The sequence below is a fragment of the Leptinotarsa decemlineata genome, unplaced genomic scaffold, assembly GCF_025532065.1.
Source record: "Leptinotarsa decemlineata unplaced genomic scaffold, Ldec_3_MD MMD2_tig00026330_RagTag_RagTag, whole genome shotgun sequence".
NCBI classification, from domain to species: Eukaryota; Metazoa; Arthropoda; class Insecta; order Coleoptera; family Chrysomelidae; genus Leptinotarsa; species Leptinotarsa decemlineata.
This window is the reverse complement of record NW_027412690.1, coordinates 11,260,721-11,283,357: the sequence shown is the minus strand read 5'-3', so window position 1 is coordinate 11,283,357 and position 22,637 is coordinate 11,260,721. Positions and strand designations below refer to the sequence as shown.

General features: G+C 34.8%; 2 protein-coding genes across 8 annotated transcripts in view; one reads left to right on the top strand and one right to left on the bottom strand.

Annotated features, from left to right (window-relative positions):
- LOC111505359 (aminopeptidase N) overlaps positions 1-22,637 on the bottom strand; it is a 120,951-nt gene that overhangs the window by 74,480 nt on the left and 23,834 nt on the right. The window contains exon 1 of one of the 3 annotated variants that reach the window (XM_074183115.1): positions 11,648-12,082. The exons of 1 other annotated variant lie outside the window; for it this stretch is intronic. In XM_074183115.1, coding sequence (XP_074039216.1) covers positions 11,648-11,672 — 25 coding nt within the window. In that variant the 5' untranslated portion in view covers positions 11,673-12,082. Of the gene's footprint in view, positions 1-11,647; positions 12,083-22,637 lie in introns of those variants that run through there. One more of the 3 variants, XM_074183113.1, reaches the window with a different exon arrangement.
- LOC111505360 (uncharacterized) overlaps positions 1-22,637 on the top strand; it is a 48,830-nt gene that overhangs the window by 6,103 nt on the left and 20,090 nt on the right. For 4 of the 5 annotated variants that reach the window (XR_012467397.1, XR_012467398.1, XR_012467396.1 and 1 more), the window contains one exon: positions 536-679. The gene's annotated coding sequence lies outside the window, so the exon portion shown is untranslated. Of the gene's footprint in view, positions 1-535; positions 680-18,244; positions 18,392-22,637 lie in introns of those variants that run through there. The other variant, XM_074183134.1, reaches the window with a different exon arrangement.

Genomic DNA, 22,637 nt, shown 5'->3' with positions numbered 1-22,637 from the left:
TGTATTTTTTTACTACTTCATTCCTGTAATTGACATATTCTTCAGATTGATTAATTGAAGGTGATAGAAAAATGGACATTTGACAATCATTTTGTTTTGATATTTATAGTTCTATGTAATTATAAAAATAAAAATTATATCAAATGTAATTATGAAAGAACTGACCCCTTACAAATTAATAACACTATCCATGTTAACAATTGAACAATTTCACATGTAGGTACTTGAGTTTCACAAAGCTGTTGCTTTATGACACTGTCCCTATCCTCCCAGGAAACTGATCAACTCCGTCAGAAATTAAACTAAGGTAGGTTTGTGACCACTAAACCTTCCAGATCCGAATACTAAAGAACTTGAAGTATTATGATCGTATACAATCTAACAGTTAAACTGAATGGTTCGTAGGCTACCATAAATTTTTTTGTATAAAATTTGATTTCATATAATTCAATATAGTTACCTTCGAGCGCTATACAATGATTATAGCGATCGCACGCTACTTCTATACCATTTATATAATACGATTTGTTTTCAGCCTCAAAATAGGCCTCAGTTTCGACGATTACAACAAAATCGACGCTTAATTTCTTTCCAGCGAGGTCTGAGAACAGAAAAAAGTAGCTGGGGATAGATCTGGAGAATACGGAGGATGCGGATCAATTGGAAGCCCAAATAATCAGTGAGTAACAATTTTAAAAGAAATCAATAAAATATATATATATATATATATATATATATATATATATATATATATATATATATATATATATATATATATATATATATATATATATATATATATATATATATATATATATATACCTCTCGAAGCGAAGCAGTAACTCGTCTTGATAATGCCATCTGAGATGATGGCGAAACGTCGACTATCGAATAATACACAACGGATGAACACCCGGAAAAACAACACATCATATTCTACCATCCGTGAAAACCTACATTGTAATATATATATATATATATATATATATATATATATATATATATATATATATATTTATATATATATATATATTCACATACATATACACCATATATACACAAACATACAGAGAAAATTGTGAATTACTAATTTACATCTGGTCTCAAATATATTAGCATAAAATCTTGCGAATACATAAAAAATATAAAAAATAAAATTAATGTCGTCATATAGAAAAAATAAAAAATATATAAAAAGTTTCTAAACTAGAAGTTTACGTCTCACAACAAATATAGATACTGTGTGTTTAAAAAATAAACGTCAAGTCTGATTACGTTTTTCCATCGTATATTTTTTTAATAATTTTTTGAAAAGGTCTATAGAATCTATATCCTTTAATTCTGGGGTTAAATCATTGAAAGCTTTGAGTTCTTTAACAAAGACAGAATTTTGAGAAGTCTTTGTCCTTACTAAAGCAAATTCAAATCCAAGATAGAGTGGATTTAAACATTGACATGCCCCACGCACGTGATATTGAAAATCCCAAGAATTGGCCAAGGTCGTATTCAGAAGCAACATCTTGTTGATCGCAAATGCTATATCATACTTAGGAAAACGTTTTCCCTTGTGAAATGCACAAGTTTTGCAGTTTAACAGGAAAATGCAGATAATATGTGTAATATAAAAGATTTTCATTGGATTTTTCACAGCGCACTCAAGCATTATATGAAAAGAGACGTAGTTATTTCTTTATTGATGATTTTTATTTTATGTAAAATCAAAAGAAATATTTATCAAAATTATTCATCTGGATGAATTTGTCTCTTCATCAGTAGTGTCGTCCTCACCAATCTGAATTATCAGTGGCTCGATTTGTACCTCTATTATGTTATCAAGCTTCCACATCTTTGTCTCGACTTCCGATATCACATGCCTAACACACTTCTCCCATTTCTCCGCTGTGACTCTTTTCAAAGCCTCATCAAAAAGTACTTTGAGATCTGCAAATTTGAACGTGGTGTTATGCTGAGCTACAAAATTCTTCACATCCGCCCATATTAATTCGATGGGATTGAGCTCGCAGTGGTATGGAGGCAGGCGAAGGAAAAATTTGTTTTGGCCTGCTGCCATCTCATCGACTATATATTTTTGGTATTCAAGCTTGCGCTTCTTGACAATTTTTAGTAGCTGTACTCTTAGCATTGAGTCTTCAAAGCTAATATTCTTTGATCGCAGCCAATTTTGGATTTCAACCTTCTTTGAAGACATTGTCGGAATCTTCTCTAACCGTTGCAAATCACAGCATTATCCTCCAGATGGGGTAAAACTTTGGAAAACCACTGTTCGAAAGATTCACCGTTCATTTCTTCGTGATAATCTCCAGTTTTCTTCGACTCGAAACACCACAGCCCTTCAGCAACAAACCCATTTTCATTGCCGATGTGACAAATAATAAGCCGTTTTCCTTTACCTGAAATTATGAAGAGGTATGTAGGTAAATAAAACAAATACTCGGGTTACTTTTTATATATTGAGATTGAGGTAGGTCTTAATATAAATATAAGTTTACCTGAAGGATCTGTTAATCCGGTGGATGGTTCATCTAGAAAGGCCCTCCTAGATGAGGTCACAGTTTCATCGACCCATACTTTAGGGGTAGTATGACCAGCATTAACCCAGGTTTCATCCATATAATAAATTGTTCTCTGTTGTTCCCTATAATATTTAATTTTGGTCAAATACTCTCTCCTCCATAACACAATTTCCTCTCTATCCAATAATAAACTATTGCGCCCTCGTTTTTTCCATACAAAATTCAAATGTTTCAATACTTTATGGAATGTTGATCGCTTAAAACTTGGCAATAAAACATCTTCATTTATTTCTGTGAGTACTTTGTCTATCGTGGGTATTTCATTTCTGAAAAAGTACTCATGCACTTTCCTCCTGATTGCATGTTTATCAGCATCATCTATTGATTTTATAATGGTTTGACGATTCTGATTTGTATTCGGTTTGGAAAATGTATGATTTTGTTTATATTCCCGTAAAACATTGTAAATCGAAGCGCAACACACTCCAGTTTTATCGGAAACTTTCGATACGACTTCGTCGACAGTCGATGTATCAATTTCTTCCATCTCTTTTTTGAACACATTTAAAATCACTTCTTTCATCTCAACACTCAAATGTCTTTTTTTGGATCTATTCCTGGCTGGACTCAGAGGATAGCTCACAGAGTCATCAGCAGTGTCTGTATTGGACATCTTGGAAAACAATTTTAAACAATATATATAACGCACGCCACACAAGCACGCAAACGACTCATTACAACCCTGTGCTGGTACCGAACTCGTACCAAGAAGGCGGATTCACCAATGAACGCTGCCCTTTCCATCTGACAATGGGCGATCAAGTGAACATCACGCTACGGTTTTGTATTGTTTTACTCTATCTTAGATTTGGATAGAGTTTAGAGGTAAGTGATCTGATTGGTTATTGGTGCAGTTCAAAAATGTAACTTCTTTTATCAATTAAGTATTTAGGTGCCCGTCCTGTTTTGATTTTGAAACTGAAAATAAGTGTCTGGTATAACAGATAATCTTTAATTGCTAACCATCCTAAACTGTCCAACATGGTTTTTAAGGGAGTGCGTCTGCTACATGACAAACGGATATGCATCGATCGGTTTTGTAGTTTATGGAACCTGTTAATTTGGTTTTGGTTCAGTAGGTATAAAATAGTGGAGCAATAGTTCAAATGGGGAAGTATAATACTATTGTATATCACCGTTTTTGTCCATGCATTAAGGTGTCTTGAACATTTTAATAAAAAGTTTACTTTAAAAGAAATAGTTTCTAATATATAGTTTGCATGTTCTTTAAACGTTAGTCCATGGTCAATTATAATACCCAAGTATTTGATTTTTTTCACTTGTTCGATTGGGTTCCGCATAGTTTGATTTCCAAATTCTGGCTTGGCAGTGTTTTAACTCGGAATTTTCAATATGACAAATTCTGAAGTATTGCGCCACAAGCGTAGGCAAATAAACAGATCGAATGACATAATCATATGAATAAAGGCCAATTGAATCGAGTTACCTCACTCGATTTGCATTTTGTTGTCGTTAAAATAAAAAAAACGATAACAGTTATAAGCTGATTAGTCATTCATCTTTCATTCATGACGCGTTTTATAGTGGGAAATCTAATTTAAATACTTTATGATATCTATTGTGTATGCACTGTGTCGCTTTTTATGGTTGACAGACTGGAATAAATTTCATCACCTTTAAGGAACTCTTCAAATGTTAGTTTTGAGCGGTCTCGTCATGATTTAATTTACAATACTCGTGCATTATCTATTCAAATGGTGCAGTTCCTGTGAACGAGCACATTTTTTTTAATGGAACAAGGTGAAAATAAGTATGCGAATGTTTTGAACAGCTGAAGATCAAATACACACATCAAAAAAGGCTGGGGAACAATAATTAAAATGCAAGTAGGTCTTCCGGAACACCTGGTATATTCCTTAAAATTTATACTGATACTGTATACAAGTATTTCGGTCACGAGAAAAACAAGACATTTTTCATAGTCTCAAATGAAATGTACATTTTTTAATTTCGTTTCAAAAATAGTCTTTGTTCAAAAAATACGGCGAATTTTCATTTTTCTCAAAAAATATTCATTAATTTATCAATTTCTATGTTGTCCATTCAAACATAGCATTTTTTCCAATCCTGATACTCACTTTTTGGTATTTCCTCAGCGATTCAGTTTTCACATCCTCAATCGTCTAAACCGCTGTCCTTTCATGGGTCTCTTCAATTTCAGAAAGGAGAAAAAGTCACAGGAGGCCAAATCTGGTGAATACGGTGGCTGGGATATGAATCCGGTCTTGTTTTTGACCAAAAAATTACGAAAAGACAATAACTAGTGGCGCAAAACCCAACGTATTGTTTTTCCACAACACCGGACATTTTCTTCGTATTGATTTTCGCAAACGGCGCATAACTTTTACGGCCCTTTCTTTCACGATGATCATTTGAATAGTGAAATGTATCTTCATTTTATATTCATTGAATTCGATGGCTACTTAGATAAATTGCCACATGAAATACAATATTTTCAACAGGACGGCGCTCCTCCCCATAATGCAGCAATAGTAGGGAAACATTTAGATGCAATATTCTCAAGAAAATGGATTGGGAACAATGGACCAATTAACTAGCCTTCTTTCCCATACTAACAAGTCACACATGAAAACAATAAGTTAAATCAAAATACTTTTATTAACGGATGTTACTTTATTTCACAATAGACAGTTTCGCTTCATTCGCCTTTCCTACGCAGACTAACTCGCGCCGCTAGCCTTTTTATATGCAATTATTACTGCCATCTCGAGGTGATCGGAATACACAAGCTAGAACCAGAACTTTCTCGAACCAACGCGGAAATTCCAAATATTTAATTACGCCTAATGCCACCTAACGGGTAGCTGCCCCAATGTTTTTGCTTGTGAATTTCCAAGGACTGCATTGTGGAAAATTTCCCTGTCGTGTAGATTCAGGAACTTATGGTTGCATGCCAAGTTTTGAGAACGTCGAATCACCTTTTATGTTCAGCATACCGTTTTTGCAAATTTCGACCACATTGTCCCTCATAAACACTATTACACTCCGGACACTTAACTCCAGATTTCTCCAACTTGTCCACCTTATCTTTGGAATTGAAAAGGAAATCAGTTAACCTGGCATGTGGTCTGAATGTCACTTCCACATTGTTTTTTCTAAAGAAACTCGTAATAATCTTTAAGTGAATTTACGGCTTTGTTTCCTAACTAACTTCTGGATAGTGTGTTGAAGCCATTATTATTACCTATCTGTGTAATTATATCAATTTCCCTAGCTTGATTGTCTGCAGACAAAGGCAGTGAGAATGCTATGTGCGCAACATTGAATTTTAGGCTGCTTATTTATGACTGTTTGGATGGAATGAATCGCTTGGGATGGTGATGTCTGTATAGCTAGGTTTTCTGAAAACATTGAACTCGAATTTATTCTGATTGTGTGTAATGGCCAGGTCCAAGAAATTTATCTGATTCTCAGGCAAAAAATCAAAAAGGAGGTTGGAACCAATTCACTTAAATATTGATAACAATATTGTACAGGCACCCCAGAATGTAGCAAATCACTTTGTTGAATATTTTAATACCATACCCACACTACTGGCCAGCAATGTTGAAGAATCATCAGAAGAACCCACACTTAGATACTTCAATCCTTATACTTTTTCATTTAAACCAACAACAGAACCAGAAATAAATGATATCATCAAAAACCTAAAATCCTCTCAATCTACTGGTAATGATGAAATAAGTCCTAATCTTTTAAAAAAGTGTTCGTCATTTATTGCAGGCCCACTAACTTTTGCCATCAACTGCTCGTTGGAAGAAGGTATTCACCCAGATAGCTTAAAAATTGGAAAAATTAAACCTATACATAAAAATGGAAATAAAACTCAAGTTGAAATTTACAGGCCCATTACTGTCCCCAGTGCTTTTGCAAAGGTTTATGAAAAATGGGTGTCAAATTCAGTCGTTTCATTCTTTGATCTTCATAAGCTATTCAATGAAAATCAATTTGGTTTTAGAAAGGGACGTTCAACAACACAAGCTATAATAAAACTACTAAAAGAGCTATGTAATAGTCTAGATATGGGTAATCGAACTCTGGGTATTTTCTTAGATCTAAGTAAGGCATTTGATCTTGTAGACCACAGAATTCTACTAGACAAATTGAAAAAGTATGGTTTTAGGGGAAACTCACGTAGATGGTTTGAAAGTTATCTCCAAAATAGAACACAATACGTTGAAATAGATCAGTATCAATCTAAACGTTTAAAGTATACTATTGGAGTACCACAAGGCTCTATTTTGGGACCTCTACTTTATATAATTTATGTCAATGACTTTGAAGGAAATTTTGTAATGTATGCGGATGACACAACACTACTGGTTAGTGGTAAGAATGTAACATCCGCAGTAGACTTGGCTCACAGGGAAATTTTAAAAGCCCAGGACTGGTTTTCTAGTAATAAATTAATCTGCAATGATAAAAAATCATCCTTCCTAAGATTTAGTTATGCCCCAAATGGTCATGATCACAGTTTACTGTTAAAATCACAGCACGGTTTAATGAAACAGGTGAATTCAATAAAATTTCTAGGACTTACTCTCACTGAAGATTGTAAATGGAATCAACATATTAATGAAATATGTAAAAAAATAACGCCTATGTGTTACTGTATCTATCAACTCAGTAAAATTATAGATAAGTCGGTGGTACTCATGTACTATCATGCCCAATTACACTCAACAATCTTATATAGTATAGTAGCTTGGGGCCTATCACGTGAGGCACAAAGGGTATTTATTTTACAGAAGAGAGCTGTACCGAAAATGAATAGGTATGTTTTTTACCCAGGTCGGAATTTACTATAGTGGTCTTCAAGCTGAAATGCAGTAACGTTTGTTACAGATAAAAGTGATAAAAAACAGAAAGTTTCAATTCTCTTTTTTTCATTCTATAAAGCACTTATTAGGTAGAAATTAGTCAGTAAGACCACGTGTTGCGTTTTGTAAACGGTCCATCACGTATAACAAATTATGAATAACTGGACGATCTGACACAACAATTTTCTATCTATATTACTCGGTTATAGGAAAGGCAACGACCTAACCAATAAATAATTACTCTACTCCGTTTATGTACTTAATCCATCGTTTGTTTAAACGAAGCTTAAATTTAGAACACTTTATATTTCTGATTGCACTCGTTTAATACTAAAACGCACAAAGATTTTCTCTGATATTGAAATAAAGCTCGTGTGAATAAATACGAGATGATGAAAATAAACAATGAAGAGTGTTCTCAAAATACGACACCGGGACGTAAGTACTTAATGTGTCTTCGCAGAGTTCAAGCGAAGCAACCTTGAAATGCGGTTACACTTTTTTGTAATCTTTGTCATGAATTCCGAGACAATACTAGTTTGTAATGGCTGTTTCGTGCGTAGAATGAAAATGAAGAGTTATCATCAATTTTGTAGAGTATAAAGTACATGCAATGTCGATGAACTTCTGAATTATTTGACCGCTGTGGTGAATTTTCATTTTTCTTAAAAACTATTTATTTATTCATTCGTCAATTTTTATTTCATCCTCTTCAAAGTGGACAGAATCAGAAAATGTTATTCATCACAAAAGAATACACATTGTGTGGTGAAAACTGCAGAATATGTAACTTGTCGGTCTAGTCAAAAATATATTTGTATATAAAATAGATTAATTAAAATTGATAAAATATAGACAATACAAAATTTAGTGAAACTCTTCTAGTATACTATTAGGTATTAGTCCACCATCGTTATTCATAATGTTTATTTATTTATTTATTCGCCCTAACAGACCACATAGGTCTAATTACAAGGATGACCTTATTACAAACAATATAATAGATACAATATAATATACTAAAAATAAAAAGAAGTAAAAATTATGAATCAGTTACTGACGGGGTCGATTCATAAGTGTGATGATCCCACAAAGACATTGCCACTAGCTGTATAATAATTTTTTTCCTTGAATTTGTTAGAGAATCTGTCCAATCTATATCAATTATTACATTAAGTTCATTTGCGAAACGCAACACACCTGTAAGTGGGGCACCTATGGAGTAGAAATTTTGTATATAAAACATTGTATTTGATCTCGTCCTTCTGGCTGGAACGTGAAAATTAATTGACGATAATATATGAGGTGAGTTAAGTTTATTATTAAAAAGCCGGTGAAGAAATGATAATACACATATTTTGCGCCTATTTTGCAAAGAAAGTATCCTAAATTCATCTCTCAAATGAGATGTTCTCACTAAACGGTAGTCAAATCAAATCAGAAGGAAACACATTAGTAGATAGAATCAAATTGAAAATATGCATCAGTGCATATGATTATGTTTACTTATTTCTACACTCTCATAGGCATCTAGATGCCAGTTGTTGTACTATATGGCTGGTTTAAATAATATTTTACTCATTAGATTTACCTGACTATTACATACAGATACATTGTAAAATTAATTTAAGGCAATAATGTGAAATTGATTAAGACGCAGGTACCTAGAAAAGGTATCTATGGTATAAATAGGGATAACTTTGTAAGAATTATTAATTTGATCTTCCTTTAGAAGATGATCACTTGGTGATGGAAACACGTGTCGAGATGTTAAAATAATGGTTTGGTGTTGGGAAAATATTTGATGAAAAGGTATAAAAATCCCTGTATCCGAAAAAAACCCTCTGAAAATATGAAATGAAGTGTCGAAGACATATCTTGAGTAATAGTTTGACGTGATTGAAAGTCGACATCATGAAACAATGGAAATATAAAAAAATACATTCGAAATTAATACCCAGTTTCGATGAGATCATGTGAATAGGAAAATAATTTTGAAAAACCACCATCGGAAATAATGAATTTGTATTTTGAGCAAGTTTTTCTGGCCATTCACAATTATTTAGAAAACATACATGTTGAGGAATATTTATATCATTTTAAGTTTGTTGACTTGAAAAGAACTTTAGACGGAGGTTAATTGTTTACAACTTTCCGTATTTAATTGTATTATGATTTGAGAATTTTTATAGTCGAAGTAACCGGTATTGTGCATAGTTAAAGCTGTCGGCGATCTCAACGGCCAACTGAACCAATACAGAGAAATGAAGCCGCTGCCAACAAAAACAATATACGATTGTTATAAAAGCAATAAGATACCTTCAATTGAAATTGAATTGAATACTTCTGGCCATAACGTGAGCTGCTGTGACGAAAGTCTTCAAAATTGGTTAAACAAACCAGGATTTAGATTTAAAATGAACAAACGTCAAGCAGTTATGGAAAGCAGTAGTATAGACAAGAACAACGGCAAATTTTCTATTTGGATGAAACTTGGTATGACACTTACGACACAGTAACGAAAGGGTGGACTGATGGTTCGAGAATGTGTACGCCTAACATGCCTGCAAACAAAGGATCGCGACTAATCGTTGTGCATTGCGGAGGAAGTAAATGATGGATTCCGAATTCTTTGAAATAATGTGGAAAAAAAACTTGAGGACTGCACTGTTGACTATCATAAGAAAATAGAAGCTAATATTTTTGAGAAATGGTTTGAAATCACATTGATCCCAAATTTGGATCCAAATAGTGTAATAGTTCTTGATAACGTTTTGTATCATTCGCGACAGCTCTTCAAAGCACCGAATAAAAATTCGAGGAAAGATGAAATATAAAGTTTGTTAATGGATAACAAGTATGGACACACCATACTGAGACTTCCCGCCAATTTTTGTGTTTTCAATCCCATCGTGTTGATTTGAGGGAAATTGAAACAAGGCATATATATATGTATATATATATATATATATATATATATATATATATATATATATATATATATATATATATACAGCAAAATGGATTAACGGGGTCTCTCAGTCAAAAAATCAAAAATCAAATCTCTGTTCTACTTTGCCAAGCTTTCGCTTCTAATGGGAAGCTTCTCCAGGGCCTATAATTTAATGAGTTGTTGGTTTTTTTGCCATCGAAAAACATTACAATCCATACTTACAGTAAAAATTCTGACATTTAATTATTTCAAAAATAAAAATAAATAAGTAAAAATGAGTTTAAAACAATCAATTGAATATATAAACTGACGAAGAAGGTTGAACATGTATAAGATTTTTTTTGGTTTTAACAAATGTCATACCTTCACATAAATGTCATTTTTCAATGGGTATGATGATTTCATAATCTTTGACTTTAAGAAAGAGTTATTGATTGATACAATTTTCATTATTATCATGGTTTTGATGTAGTTTCAGTAAGTTACTGTATATATTGCTGAGATTATCAATGTCAGTTTTCTTATTCATACAAACAGAAGACTTATTAAATTTCAACCATTCAACCACCAACACTGACATACAAAATTGTCAAGTTGACACACCAATAGATGGTTCCATTTATGTTTCGCTTGCGTTAACGCAGCTATTTTTATCAAGTACTTTACTGGTTTCTCACATTTTGTCTTCAATCGAGGACCGCCTACCCCGTACTGACGATGCCCAATAGGCTGAAACAGCTGTTTACCGGTGGCTCTTAAATGGAAATCAATATGGGAATGATCAGATAATACTTATCTATTCATTTTAGTTAGCTCCCTAACTATATTATTAAAGGGGAGCTGTTGCTATATCTATATGCTATATCTTTTACTTGAACTATGCCAAGATCGTTTTTTCATATAGTTGAATAATAAAAATAAATTGAGGTGGAAATGATTAAAAAATGAAGTGTATCCAGTTCAAAGTTGTTCGTGATGAAACACACAGAAAATTAATTTCGATCAGAAATTCGAATTTGTGTACATTGTTTCAAATAAATCAATTTAATATTTGCTGCCAAATCTTTCTATTTTTCGTAACGAATGAAATATATGTGTAGTACATGTGTACTTTCTTTCTTTATAGAGAAGCCAACATAATTTAAAGAAAAATATAATCTTTGAATTTCTGACATATCATAACTAACGACAGACACACATCGTGACACTAATCTAAGTTTCCATTTTGAAAGACTTACTCGAGTAATCGACTTTTCCAACCATTTTCAAAAACTGTCCCTACAAATTCACTGTCACTTTGTTCACTAAACCGCGAAAAGCTACCGAACAAAATACGCCGCAGATGGAAGTTTTTTCAGTACTGGCTTCCCGCTCGATCCCATCGGATAAAACGTACAAAACTCTCCAGTGAAAATAAATAAAGCATAAATTAAGTATTGGGTAAGTTCTTGTGATTCAATGTAAACAAATCAAAGGCCGGAGACCCAAACGCCAGATGAGCCGGTTCACCCACGTTTCACAACTTTTCTCAGCAACTTGGCTAAAGACTTGCGTCCCGCGGAAAATACTGTGTCATGTGTCGATTGTTTGAATTTTTACGCGACACACTAGACCTGCTAGCCAGCTAGCCGGTTATCTTTTGTTAACACATACGGAGCGAAAACCGCTAATAACTTTAGGTATTAATTTCACGGCATAGTTTGGAGTGGGTACACCATATTATGCAGCGGTGTATTAAAACTAACGTGATGTCATCGAGATGATTTTAATTTAATTTTCGTCTATTGTTCAAGCCCGCATTATAATTTTGATGCGTGAGTTAGGAAATTCACTGCTCAAGGCCAAGTTCAATGGATTGTCACCAAGATGCTCTAAAAGCCATAGATCACCATCAACTTGCCCGTTTAAGTTCAATGATTCGTTAAACTCCTTCCTCCACCATAAAAACCAACAACAAAAAGATTTCGAAGTAATTGTAGACGATATCAATGTAGACATTTTGGAAGACACGGACTAGGTTACGGAGTAACTACGTTACGGAGACTACGTGGCAAAAATATGCGATTGCTGCACTATATTCGGAAGTTCAGTGGTAATATCTTATTTGAAAGATATTTCAGTAGATACCGCAGCATCTATAGGCAGGTTGATAGACAAGCAAAAAAAAGTTACTATAAAAATATATTCGAACAAGCTGATAACAAATCGAAAGAAACTTGGCAAGAATTTAATGACCTAAGAGGTGAATCTAATGAAGTACATGAGGTTTCACTTCCACCAGACGTTCTTAATGAATATTAATGCTCTATTGCAGAAAAACTGACTGAAAGATTGACTACTCAGAACGACCCAATGGAACAATTCAAAAACCCCTTCATTTCTGAAACGTGCATTCTCTGTGACAGTGATATTCATGAGCTGAAACAGGTGATTGTTTCCATTGGAAAATAATCGTCATCTGGTTACGACGACATTACAGCAAACATTTTGAAAAATCTCCCAGATAACACATCACAACTCTTGACCAATATCATTAATGCATCATTTCAATCAGGAAAATTTTCTGACTTTCTGAAGGTATCATTGGTAATACCACTATATAAAGGAGGAAATCAGGACGACCCCTCGCATTATCGGCCTATTTCCCTAACTCCCACATTAGGAAAACTTATAGAAAAACTAGTCAAGCTGAGGATAACTGTTTTTCTGTCAAAACATAAAATCATCAATGAAGAACAGTTTGGCTTTCAAAGCGGTAAAGGCACTAATGATGCAATTTTCTCACTCATGGAAAAAGTTTATACTGGAATCAATAGTGGCGAGGTTGCTGCTGCAATATTTTGCAATTTCTCGAAGGCTTTCGACTGTGTGCATCACTGCTGAGGAAGCTTCCTTATTACGGTTTCAGAGGAGTGATACTGAGCTGGTTCAGCTCATATTTGTCAGGTCGTAGCCAGATGGTGGAAACAAACCACCGCTCAGAAATTGGAAAAATACATAAGGGTGTACCTCAGGGTTCAATACTAGGGCCAACATTGTTCCTCATCTACGTCAACGATTTGACAAGTATAAATATTTCAGGGAAATTCACACTATTTGCAGATGATACTACCATTTTTTGGCAATCGGACAAAGCAAACGATTTAACTAAAATCATATCCAACGATATGATGACAGTGAAAAATTGGTGTGATTCAAATCGTCATTCTCTAAATATTTCGAAAACTAATATAGTTACTTTCAGATGCGAACTTGACAATATACCCATTGGGAGTAACATCATTGAGAACAAAAGTAGCCTAAAATTTTTAGGAGTAGATATCGATAATAAACTAAAATTTGAAGAACATATTTATGCCTTGTGTAGCAAAATGTCCTCTGGATGTTATGCAGTCAGAGTAGTCGCAAATGAACTTGGTTTAACAGCAGCTAAGACTGTTTATTTTTCTTTGGTGGAATCTCACTTGAGATATGGAATTCCATTTTGGGGAGTATGTAGTGGTTATCTACTTCAAAATATTTTAGTTTTGCAAACACGAGCCATGAGATATATGTGCAAATCAAAACGTACAGACTCTTGTAGATTACTCTTCAACACTCATGGAATTCTAACAGTGATTTCTATCTTTATAGAATAGAATATTTATTTACCAATATTTGATACAATAGTGTATATTTGGCACGTCACTTAAATATCACACACAAATAAATATCACAAATGTCACAAATAAAGGTAGAGTCATGTAACAAAATGAATAAAAACTGAATCATCACATTTACACACATGAACATATTTACAAATATGATTGTATAATATAACTTATACTTGTCAATTTCACAAAAAAACAGGTGTATATAAGACAAAACAAAATATTTGTCAGGTGTATATGGGATAAAACAAAATACTTACACTACACAAAAAGTTTACACAATGAGGAAATAATTTAGATTCCTCCTTCCTCCTATTTTCCCTATGACAGGTCATTTATTTCTATTTATAAACTCATCTATACTATAAAAAGCATTCAGCATTAAATATTTTTTTATTTCATTTTTAAATGAAGATAACGTCATTTCTTTCATAGGCTGAAATAATGGAAACAGTTTGTTTAATTAAAAAATATTCGAACACATTTCAATCTTCACCAACCCATTGTGTGACAAGGCAATCCAACAACATCAAGTTGCCAATACCTAGTATATCACTCGTAAGAGATTCCATTATCTATAATGGTCGCAAAATGTTTAACCATTTGCTAAAGAATATAACAGAAATAAAATCTTTACAATGTTTCAGGAAAGCTGTGAAAATTTTTTTAAGTGACAGACCATACTATAATGTACAAGAATTTTATAATGATAATTAAAAAAAAAATATTTTCAATGGCGCCAATTTCGATTAGATTGAATAAGTATCCACTGAGACATTACGGTTCAAAATAGTCTCCTTAAAATGGACAAAACTTCTGAAACGCCTATGTATTAAGTTGTCACTTTATTATTTATTTGAATAGCCACAGATTTTGCAGCATTCACGAAATCTTTGTGTAGGTGTAACGAAACCACCAACGCTAGCTAGTTGCGAATGCATTTTTCCACTCATAAAATGTCGTGTCAAGGGTGAATATGAGATAAAATAAGTTTTATGTTCATTGTTAGAATAGAGTGAAGGGTAATAAAACCAAACAATATATCAGTTACATCACTTCGTATAATGTAATGACATCATCGACAATATTTGCTATGAAATTAGAACATCCATAATGATTCAAAGGGTCAACAAATGTGGTTTTCTTAGCAATAGTGTGGACACTATAATTAGTTATTTGGTCACATATTGTGAGAAGTCAGAACGTGAATTTTCTGCATGCATCATCATTCTTTATCACGGAAAAGTGACTCACAAACAGGAAGAGGTGAAAAACTTGGTGAAATTCCTAATGACGAAATTTACAAGAGTGAATGACAATGGTATAGGTAGTTTGATATTTCGTATTGGAACCTCTGGCGTAAAATGAATCACTTTCACAACACCAGAACCAAAATACGGTGTATCGACGCGCGTTTCGGTAACCAAGTTAACGTCCTCAGGAGATCATTATGATAATGATCTCCTGAGGACGCTAACTTGGTTAGCGAAACACGCGTCGAGATACCATACTTTTTGTTCTAGTTTTGGGAAAGTGTTTTCGATAGATTATTTAAAGGTAGTGAAATTTCTAGATTAGATGACATTTTTACAGCCACAGTAGAATGCTAAAGCTATACTGTGACCCAGACAACAGCTTACTTATAATTGAAATCAAAACGTGTCTGAAGACTGTATCGAGGAGAGATAAATACGTAAAATAAAACGATTTCCCGGGTTATACCACGCTGGATATTGAATTATCTGACAAGACATTTATGCAACATACCTCACAGAGGTTAGTCAGGTTAGTCAGAGGTTGATAATTAATTGGGTTGTTTGTTGCCGGAAGTGTATTATTTCGGAAGGAGTCACTTTGAAGGTAATACAATGGATTTGGATGAATAATACGTATTCTGCGTTTCACTGACCAATTCCAAATACCAATTCCCAAGGGATCCATATTGTCTCTAACCCTCTTTCTATTGTATATCAACGACTCATTGAAAAACAAAGAATCCAATATATAGCTTTGCTGACGACAGCACACTTGTCTCGTCATTCCATTTGGATTCCAGAACATTGGTTGTGTTTGCACAACTTCATCGGCAGCAGGAGGTTGCGTATCTTATTGATAATCTAGAAGTGATTTCGAATTGGGGTGAGAGTAACCAGGTTCAATTCAAGGCCATAAAATCCCAGACATCGGTTTTCTCCAAGAAAATAGATGTCTCCGAACCGAATATAATAATGTCAGATCAGATATTTCCTCTTTCTGCTTCGATAAGTATGTTTATGGGTTAAAATGGACACCAATATGTCTTGACACAATCATGTCGTTGGAATTGCAAAAACAAAAACAAATATTAATCATCGAAGATCACTTTATTGTTTTTCAAAATATTCCGCATGGAGATCTATATACTTTTGCATGCGTTTGAACCAATTGTTGAAGCACTTTTGCCACTCTGATTGAGGTATCTCCAAAACATGCATTTTGAATGCAGCAACCGCTGCTTCAGGTGTCGATAAACGTTGACCTCTCAGATTATTTTTTACGTGCGGGAATAAAAAGAAGTTATTCGGTGCCAAGTCAGGACTATACGGCGGATGACTCATCAAATCGATGTTTTGGGTGCTCAAAAATGCAGTTGTTTGAGCAGATGTGTGAGAGCTCGCATTGTCGTGGTGAAGAGTGATCCGTCTTCGGCGATTGGTTTTTCTGATTTCTTGGAAGATAACTGGCAAACAAATGCTTGTGTACCACTCAGAATTGACTGTTCTGCGTTGTTCTAGTGGTACGGTTGCGACATGTCCAGTTTTTCTTAAAAAAACAGTGCTTCGTCCACGAACAACTTTTGTTGGATTTGGCTCATCGTGAAACACCCATACAGTCGACTGCTGTTTACTTTCGGGCTCATACGCGTAAATCCACGATTCATCACCTGTCACGATGTCATAGACGTGTTTCGAAGCACCGCGATCGTATTTTTTGACCATTTCATTCGACAAATCGACACGAGCCTTTTTTTGAGCGATTGACAAATTGTGTGGGATCCAACGCGAATAAATTTTTTTGACAGTCAAATGTTTATGCATTATTGAATTTATGCTGGTCTCACTAATGCCTAAGGTTGTCTCAATCTCACGATAGGTCACATGACGATCTTGCATTATCAGTTCGCGCACAGCATCAATGGTTTTCGGAACAACAACTAATTTTGGATGACCTTCACGAAATTCGTCTTGGAGTGAACCTCTACCACGATTAAATTCACCCTACCATCGATGACCACTTGCCCTTGATGGAGCTTCATCGCTAAAAATTGAATTAAGTTCATCCATGCACTGTTGCTGACTTATTCCATGTCGAAAGTTGTGAAAAATAGTCGCACGAAAATGTTTAATTCCGTTTTTGGGCCGAGATGAATCTTTTAAGTTACTGTAAACAACACAAATAGCGCGCGTATGTCAAAAAGATCTGAGTACGTATAAGCTCAAAAATGTCCAACTTTACGATAGAGCTGTAAGTTGCCAGATAGTAACACAAGGATTGCCAAATCCCGAAGCATGAAAGGCAGCCTATCATACATATCAGAAATACGCGACGGACTGTGACTGCTCATCGTTTCGAAGTTCAACTCAGTACACCTCGAACTTCACTGTTTAAGAACTCTTTCATTTGGAGAACGGCTTCGATGTGAAATGAACTTCCAAATGGATTTATTCTTCAGCTATTCAAATCCAATGTGAATCACTACTTTCGCATAGGCACCGCTCTAAGAGCGCCTCAAGGATTTTTCTGTAGTGCTTGTGTTTGTCCTTGAAAAATGGGTTCCAGAACATCGGCTGCAAATGCACATCTTCAATGGCAGCGGGAGGTTGCATATCTTAATGAGGATTTAGTGGTTTAATTCAATGCCACGAAAACCCAGGCATAGGTTTTCTCCAAAAAAAATTAATGTTTCTGAACCGAATATAATAATGTCTCGACAGAAAATTCCGCTTTCTGCTTCGATAAGTTTGTTGGGAGTGAAAATGGACACCAATATGTCTTGGCACAATCCTCAATCTTATTCCCAAAAAAAGTCCCTTTTTGACATCGTAGTACTCTTAATAGGTTATGCACAAATCTACAAAACGTTATTTTCATAAAACTTCTGTCAACCTCGTATCAGATTCAGGTAATTGTTAAAATGCAACATTGCAGACAGTGCTGATTCATTACTTTTTGAAACAGTTATGACTCTATGAATGAATCAATTCAATAATGTAATCAACAATGCTCTCATTATAATTCGAAACACAAACACTGCAAGTGATGAACTATTACGGCTTCATTATGAAATTGAAGGTGAGCGATACGTTGCATGCACATGTTAACCTAATTTTTCAATGAAATTAAATTGTTCGTTGATAAAATGAGGTTTATGACCATTTCCGGTGCAGTTGGAAGGGATAAAAATGAGCTCCGTCACGCTGGAACCCGGTTTGAAAAAAATCTACCTTTTTTAAGCCTACTTTACCTACAAACGATTATAAGAAATGTAGTAAAGTTCATTTTTTGTAACCTTATCGGTTACACATGAGAAAGCACTATTGATATTATTCAAACTACGAAATACAAGTAATAATGCGCTAAAAAGTATTGAAATAGGTTCTAAATTGATTGTAGTTTATTGTAGTGATCATAATAATAATAATATAATAATAATGATAATAATAATGGATGATCTTAAACTTTATGCCTGTGGAGAGAAGGATCTCCATCAGTCCTTGAGGGTGGTGGAAGAGTACACGCATGCTATCGGTATGAAATTCGGGATAGACAAATGTGCAATGGTTCATCTCAATAGAGGACGGTGTGGGGACTACGGAGAGGATGTGCAGCTCGTAGATGGAAGTATCCTACACCATCTGGATGTCGGAGAGACGTATACTCACCTTGGGGTGGAACAACGCCACTCACCAAAGGCAACAGCAGTGAAAAACTCTCTCCGCGGCAAGTATCAGCAAAAACTTCGACAGATCTGGTCATCGGAACTGTCGGGGAAGAACAAAGTTGCTGCAACAAATATGCTTGCCGTCCCAATCTTACTCTACTCGTTTGGAGTAGTGAAGTGGACTCGGGAGGAGCTGTATCAACTCGACGTAAAGACCCGAAAAATGATGCATCTCTATAGGAGTTTGCATACCAAATCGTCCGTTCCACGGTTGTACTTCCCTCGACAACAGGGAGGCCGTGGAATTTTGAGTTTGGAGTGTCTACATGACAGAATGGTACTGGATACAGCCTGTAAAGTCGTCAGGAGTTCGGATCCCCTTTTCTGCATGGTCTGTGACCATGAGAGAGCAGCAATTGGAGCATTTCTTCTTAGGGCAGCTGCCGAGCAGCTGATGAACTCGGTATAGTTTTCGACTCTGAACGAGGTGACTACAACTCTGTCACCGAGTTGGAACCCGTTCAGCAAAAAGCTCAGATAAAAGCCGCAGAGATCACTTTACTTCTGCGGAGACACAAGGATCAGCCAATGCATGGGGTCTTCTTCAATAACATTGGAGACCTTGGCTTATCAAGGCGCCTGACGTTCGCTTTTCTCAGGTCGAGTGGGCTGAAGTCGGAAACTGAGGGGTTCATCATGGCTTGCCAGGATGGTGTCTTCAACACCTCAGTCTACCGCAGTCGCGTGATGGGTATAGAGGTTCCTGACACAAGGTGCAGGGCTTGCCGCAAGGCGCCTGAGACCCTAATGCACTTGCTATCAGCATGTCCAGCATAACGCGGCCTTAAGAGTGCTATATTACCATCTACGGCACTGTTACGGTATTGACGAGACACCGGTGTTGTCCTACGCTCCGGGGGATATTGAATCCGTTGTGGGGAACGAGAAGTGCCGAATTTATTGGAACTATTCGTTCCCCTCCCTCAGGCTCATACAAGCTAATAAGCCTGATGTAGTACCTCTCGACTACCAGACCAAAACAATATTTGTCGTGGTTGAAAATAATTCTTAATGCTGAACATCTAACATGAGTTCGTTTTTGAATTCGGAAGTGAGGGTAGATGCTTTTTTCCAAATAAAGCATTCTAAAATACGTTAGTTTTTACTTCAGATTTCAGGTTACATAAATATGTTGGTTAGGATAGGTTATGTTAGCTTAGTTCAGTTGAAAACTAGTCAATTTTATTTCATTCATTTTTGATGTGTTTAATGGTAACTACAAACATCTAATTTCAACTACAATCAACTTCATCGTTTATAGTTTGAGGACCATTGTTATTTTATGATTTGAAGTCTTGTTATAGTTGCTTTTTTTGCTATACTTCAAAAGAATATGAAATATAGTAATATTTTGTTGTTACTACAATAAACTACAATCCATTTAGAATCTATTTCAGAACTTTTTGTCACATTATTACTCGTCCTTCGTAGTTAGAATAATATCAATAGTGCTTTCTCAGTAACCGATAAGTCTACAAAAAAATTAACATTACTACATTTATTAGTATCGTTTGTAGGTGAAGTAGGCTAAAAAAAAGGTAGATTTTTCCCAAAGCGGGCTCCAGCGTGACGGAGCTATAAAGATGTCTTCTTTGTATTCGTCGGGTTCGTTTGACCCAAAATCCCTGGATAAAGTTTTTTTAATATTCTTGGAAGTATTCTACGCGCCATTGGGCACAACTCACAATTAAAATGAAAGTATATTTTGAAAACTTATTAATGTTCTAAGGTGTATGTGTGTGAACTGGAAATAAAATGTGTCTGTTTTGTTCCAAAATTACATACACAGGAGAAGGACGCCTATTAAGAAGATTGAAAAAAATATCCAAATTTTGACGGGTCAGCAACTCTTATGTTTTTCCTCCCAATTTTTTTTGCATTTTCACTAAGAATACTTGCACAAACAAATGTCATAATATTAAAAAAAGAATAGTTGAAAATAACAATTATATTAAGCAACAATAAACCTGAAATGAAATGATAGTGAAATAACCTACAAGTAAAAATACAATAATTGAATAAATAAAAATTAAAGGAATGAAAAAAGAAAATAATAAAAATAAAAAAGTGTAGAGATTCCAAGTCACGTTAGTTCACGACGTTTCGATTGTTGGTATCTACAATCGTCTTCGGGTGATGACTGGACTGATTCCTCCGAGAGATGACTATTTTATAGGTCGTTGAAATACTTTCACTTTCTCTACTTTCCATTTTCCGCTTCACTGATTCCGTGAGAGATGACCTTTTTGGCGGGAGTTGGTCATTTTTCGTTTGATGATGGGTTTCCATATGTTTCGTATATCTACGCTGGCCTGGCTGAATACGTTGTTGGACAGCATGTATGCGGCTTCCTTTACTTTTAATTATTCTCTTTTATTGTTTCAGGGATTTCAAATGTCATAATATTGTTATCGATATATCAGGAAGTTCTGATTGCAAGTTTCCATTCACTCTCAAATTTTGATTTGATCGAGCATTTCAATGGCAATACTTTTTTCACGCGCGCTTTTCAATTCATCGATTCCCGGTAGCTTCTAGACAGAATGTATACTTATTATTACCAATCGATTATGCAACTTTTACATGCACTACATACCTACTGTACTAGTTACGTTCTTTATGTTTCCGTTAGTTTAATTCAAACAAAAATTTCGTGATTAATTGCCGAAATTCATTATACACACCGTGATTTCGTTCAGTAATTATAGGTTTATAAAATTCAGGATATTTACATTCTGCTCCTGACAGATGCCTCGCATTTTCATTCACTGTGGAAAATTGGATTATTGTTTGGTTCATCATTTTATTATTCCCCATTACACTTTTATGTGGTAGACTTTTCACTGAATTACAATGATTAGAGAATTGCAAATGAACTCACATATAGTACAGGACTATTATCATTTTTTTTTTATCGAAGTCAGATTTTGATATTCCTGAGAAAGCTTTATCTTTGCGTCGAACAATCGTTAAAACCTTTAGATTCGAACTATAAAATGTATTACACAATGAATATGGAATATGCAGCAAAACCGTTATCCAGATTAAAAGTAGAAACACTGTTGTAATGGTGGATTTCCACGAAACGGAGAAAACCACAACAAGAAACACTCTGAAGACTTTGTGTCGCGAGCGACTGTTTTTGTTAACAACGAAATGTCCCGTCAGCAGGCGGAAATATCAAAAAGTTTCGGTGTTTTGTCTGTGTTTTTCAAACAGAGTTGCTATGTGGAAACGACCGGCAACAATATTACTTTATTATTTGAAGTGTTTATTTGTGGTGGGATTGAATTTCGATTACCGGCACTGGGCAGGCTATTGTTATGGATTTATTATATTGTTGTTTATCTTAAACAAGAAAGAGGTTAAATTTTCTTTCGTAGAACATGAGCGAAAAAAAAACAGTTGACACTTGAATGCAGCAACAGTTCACAAAAACACGGAACTCAGACTAGTTTTTGTCTGTTTGGTGGAATTCGAGTTTGTTTCCGAAACTAAAACAAGTTTTTTGTTTCTGTTTCGGAAAACGGAACTAGTCGCAAGTGAATCCGTTTGGTGGAAATCCATATTTAGAAATATAGGTTCGAATAGAGTTGA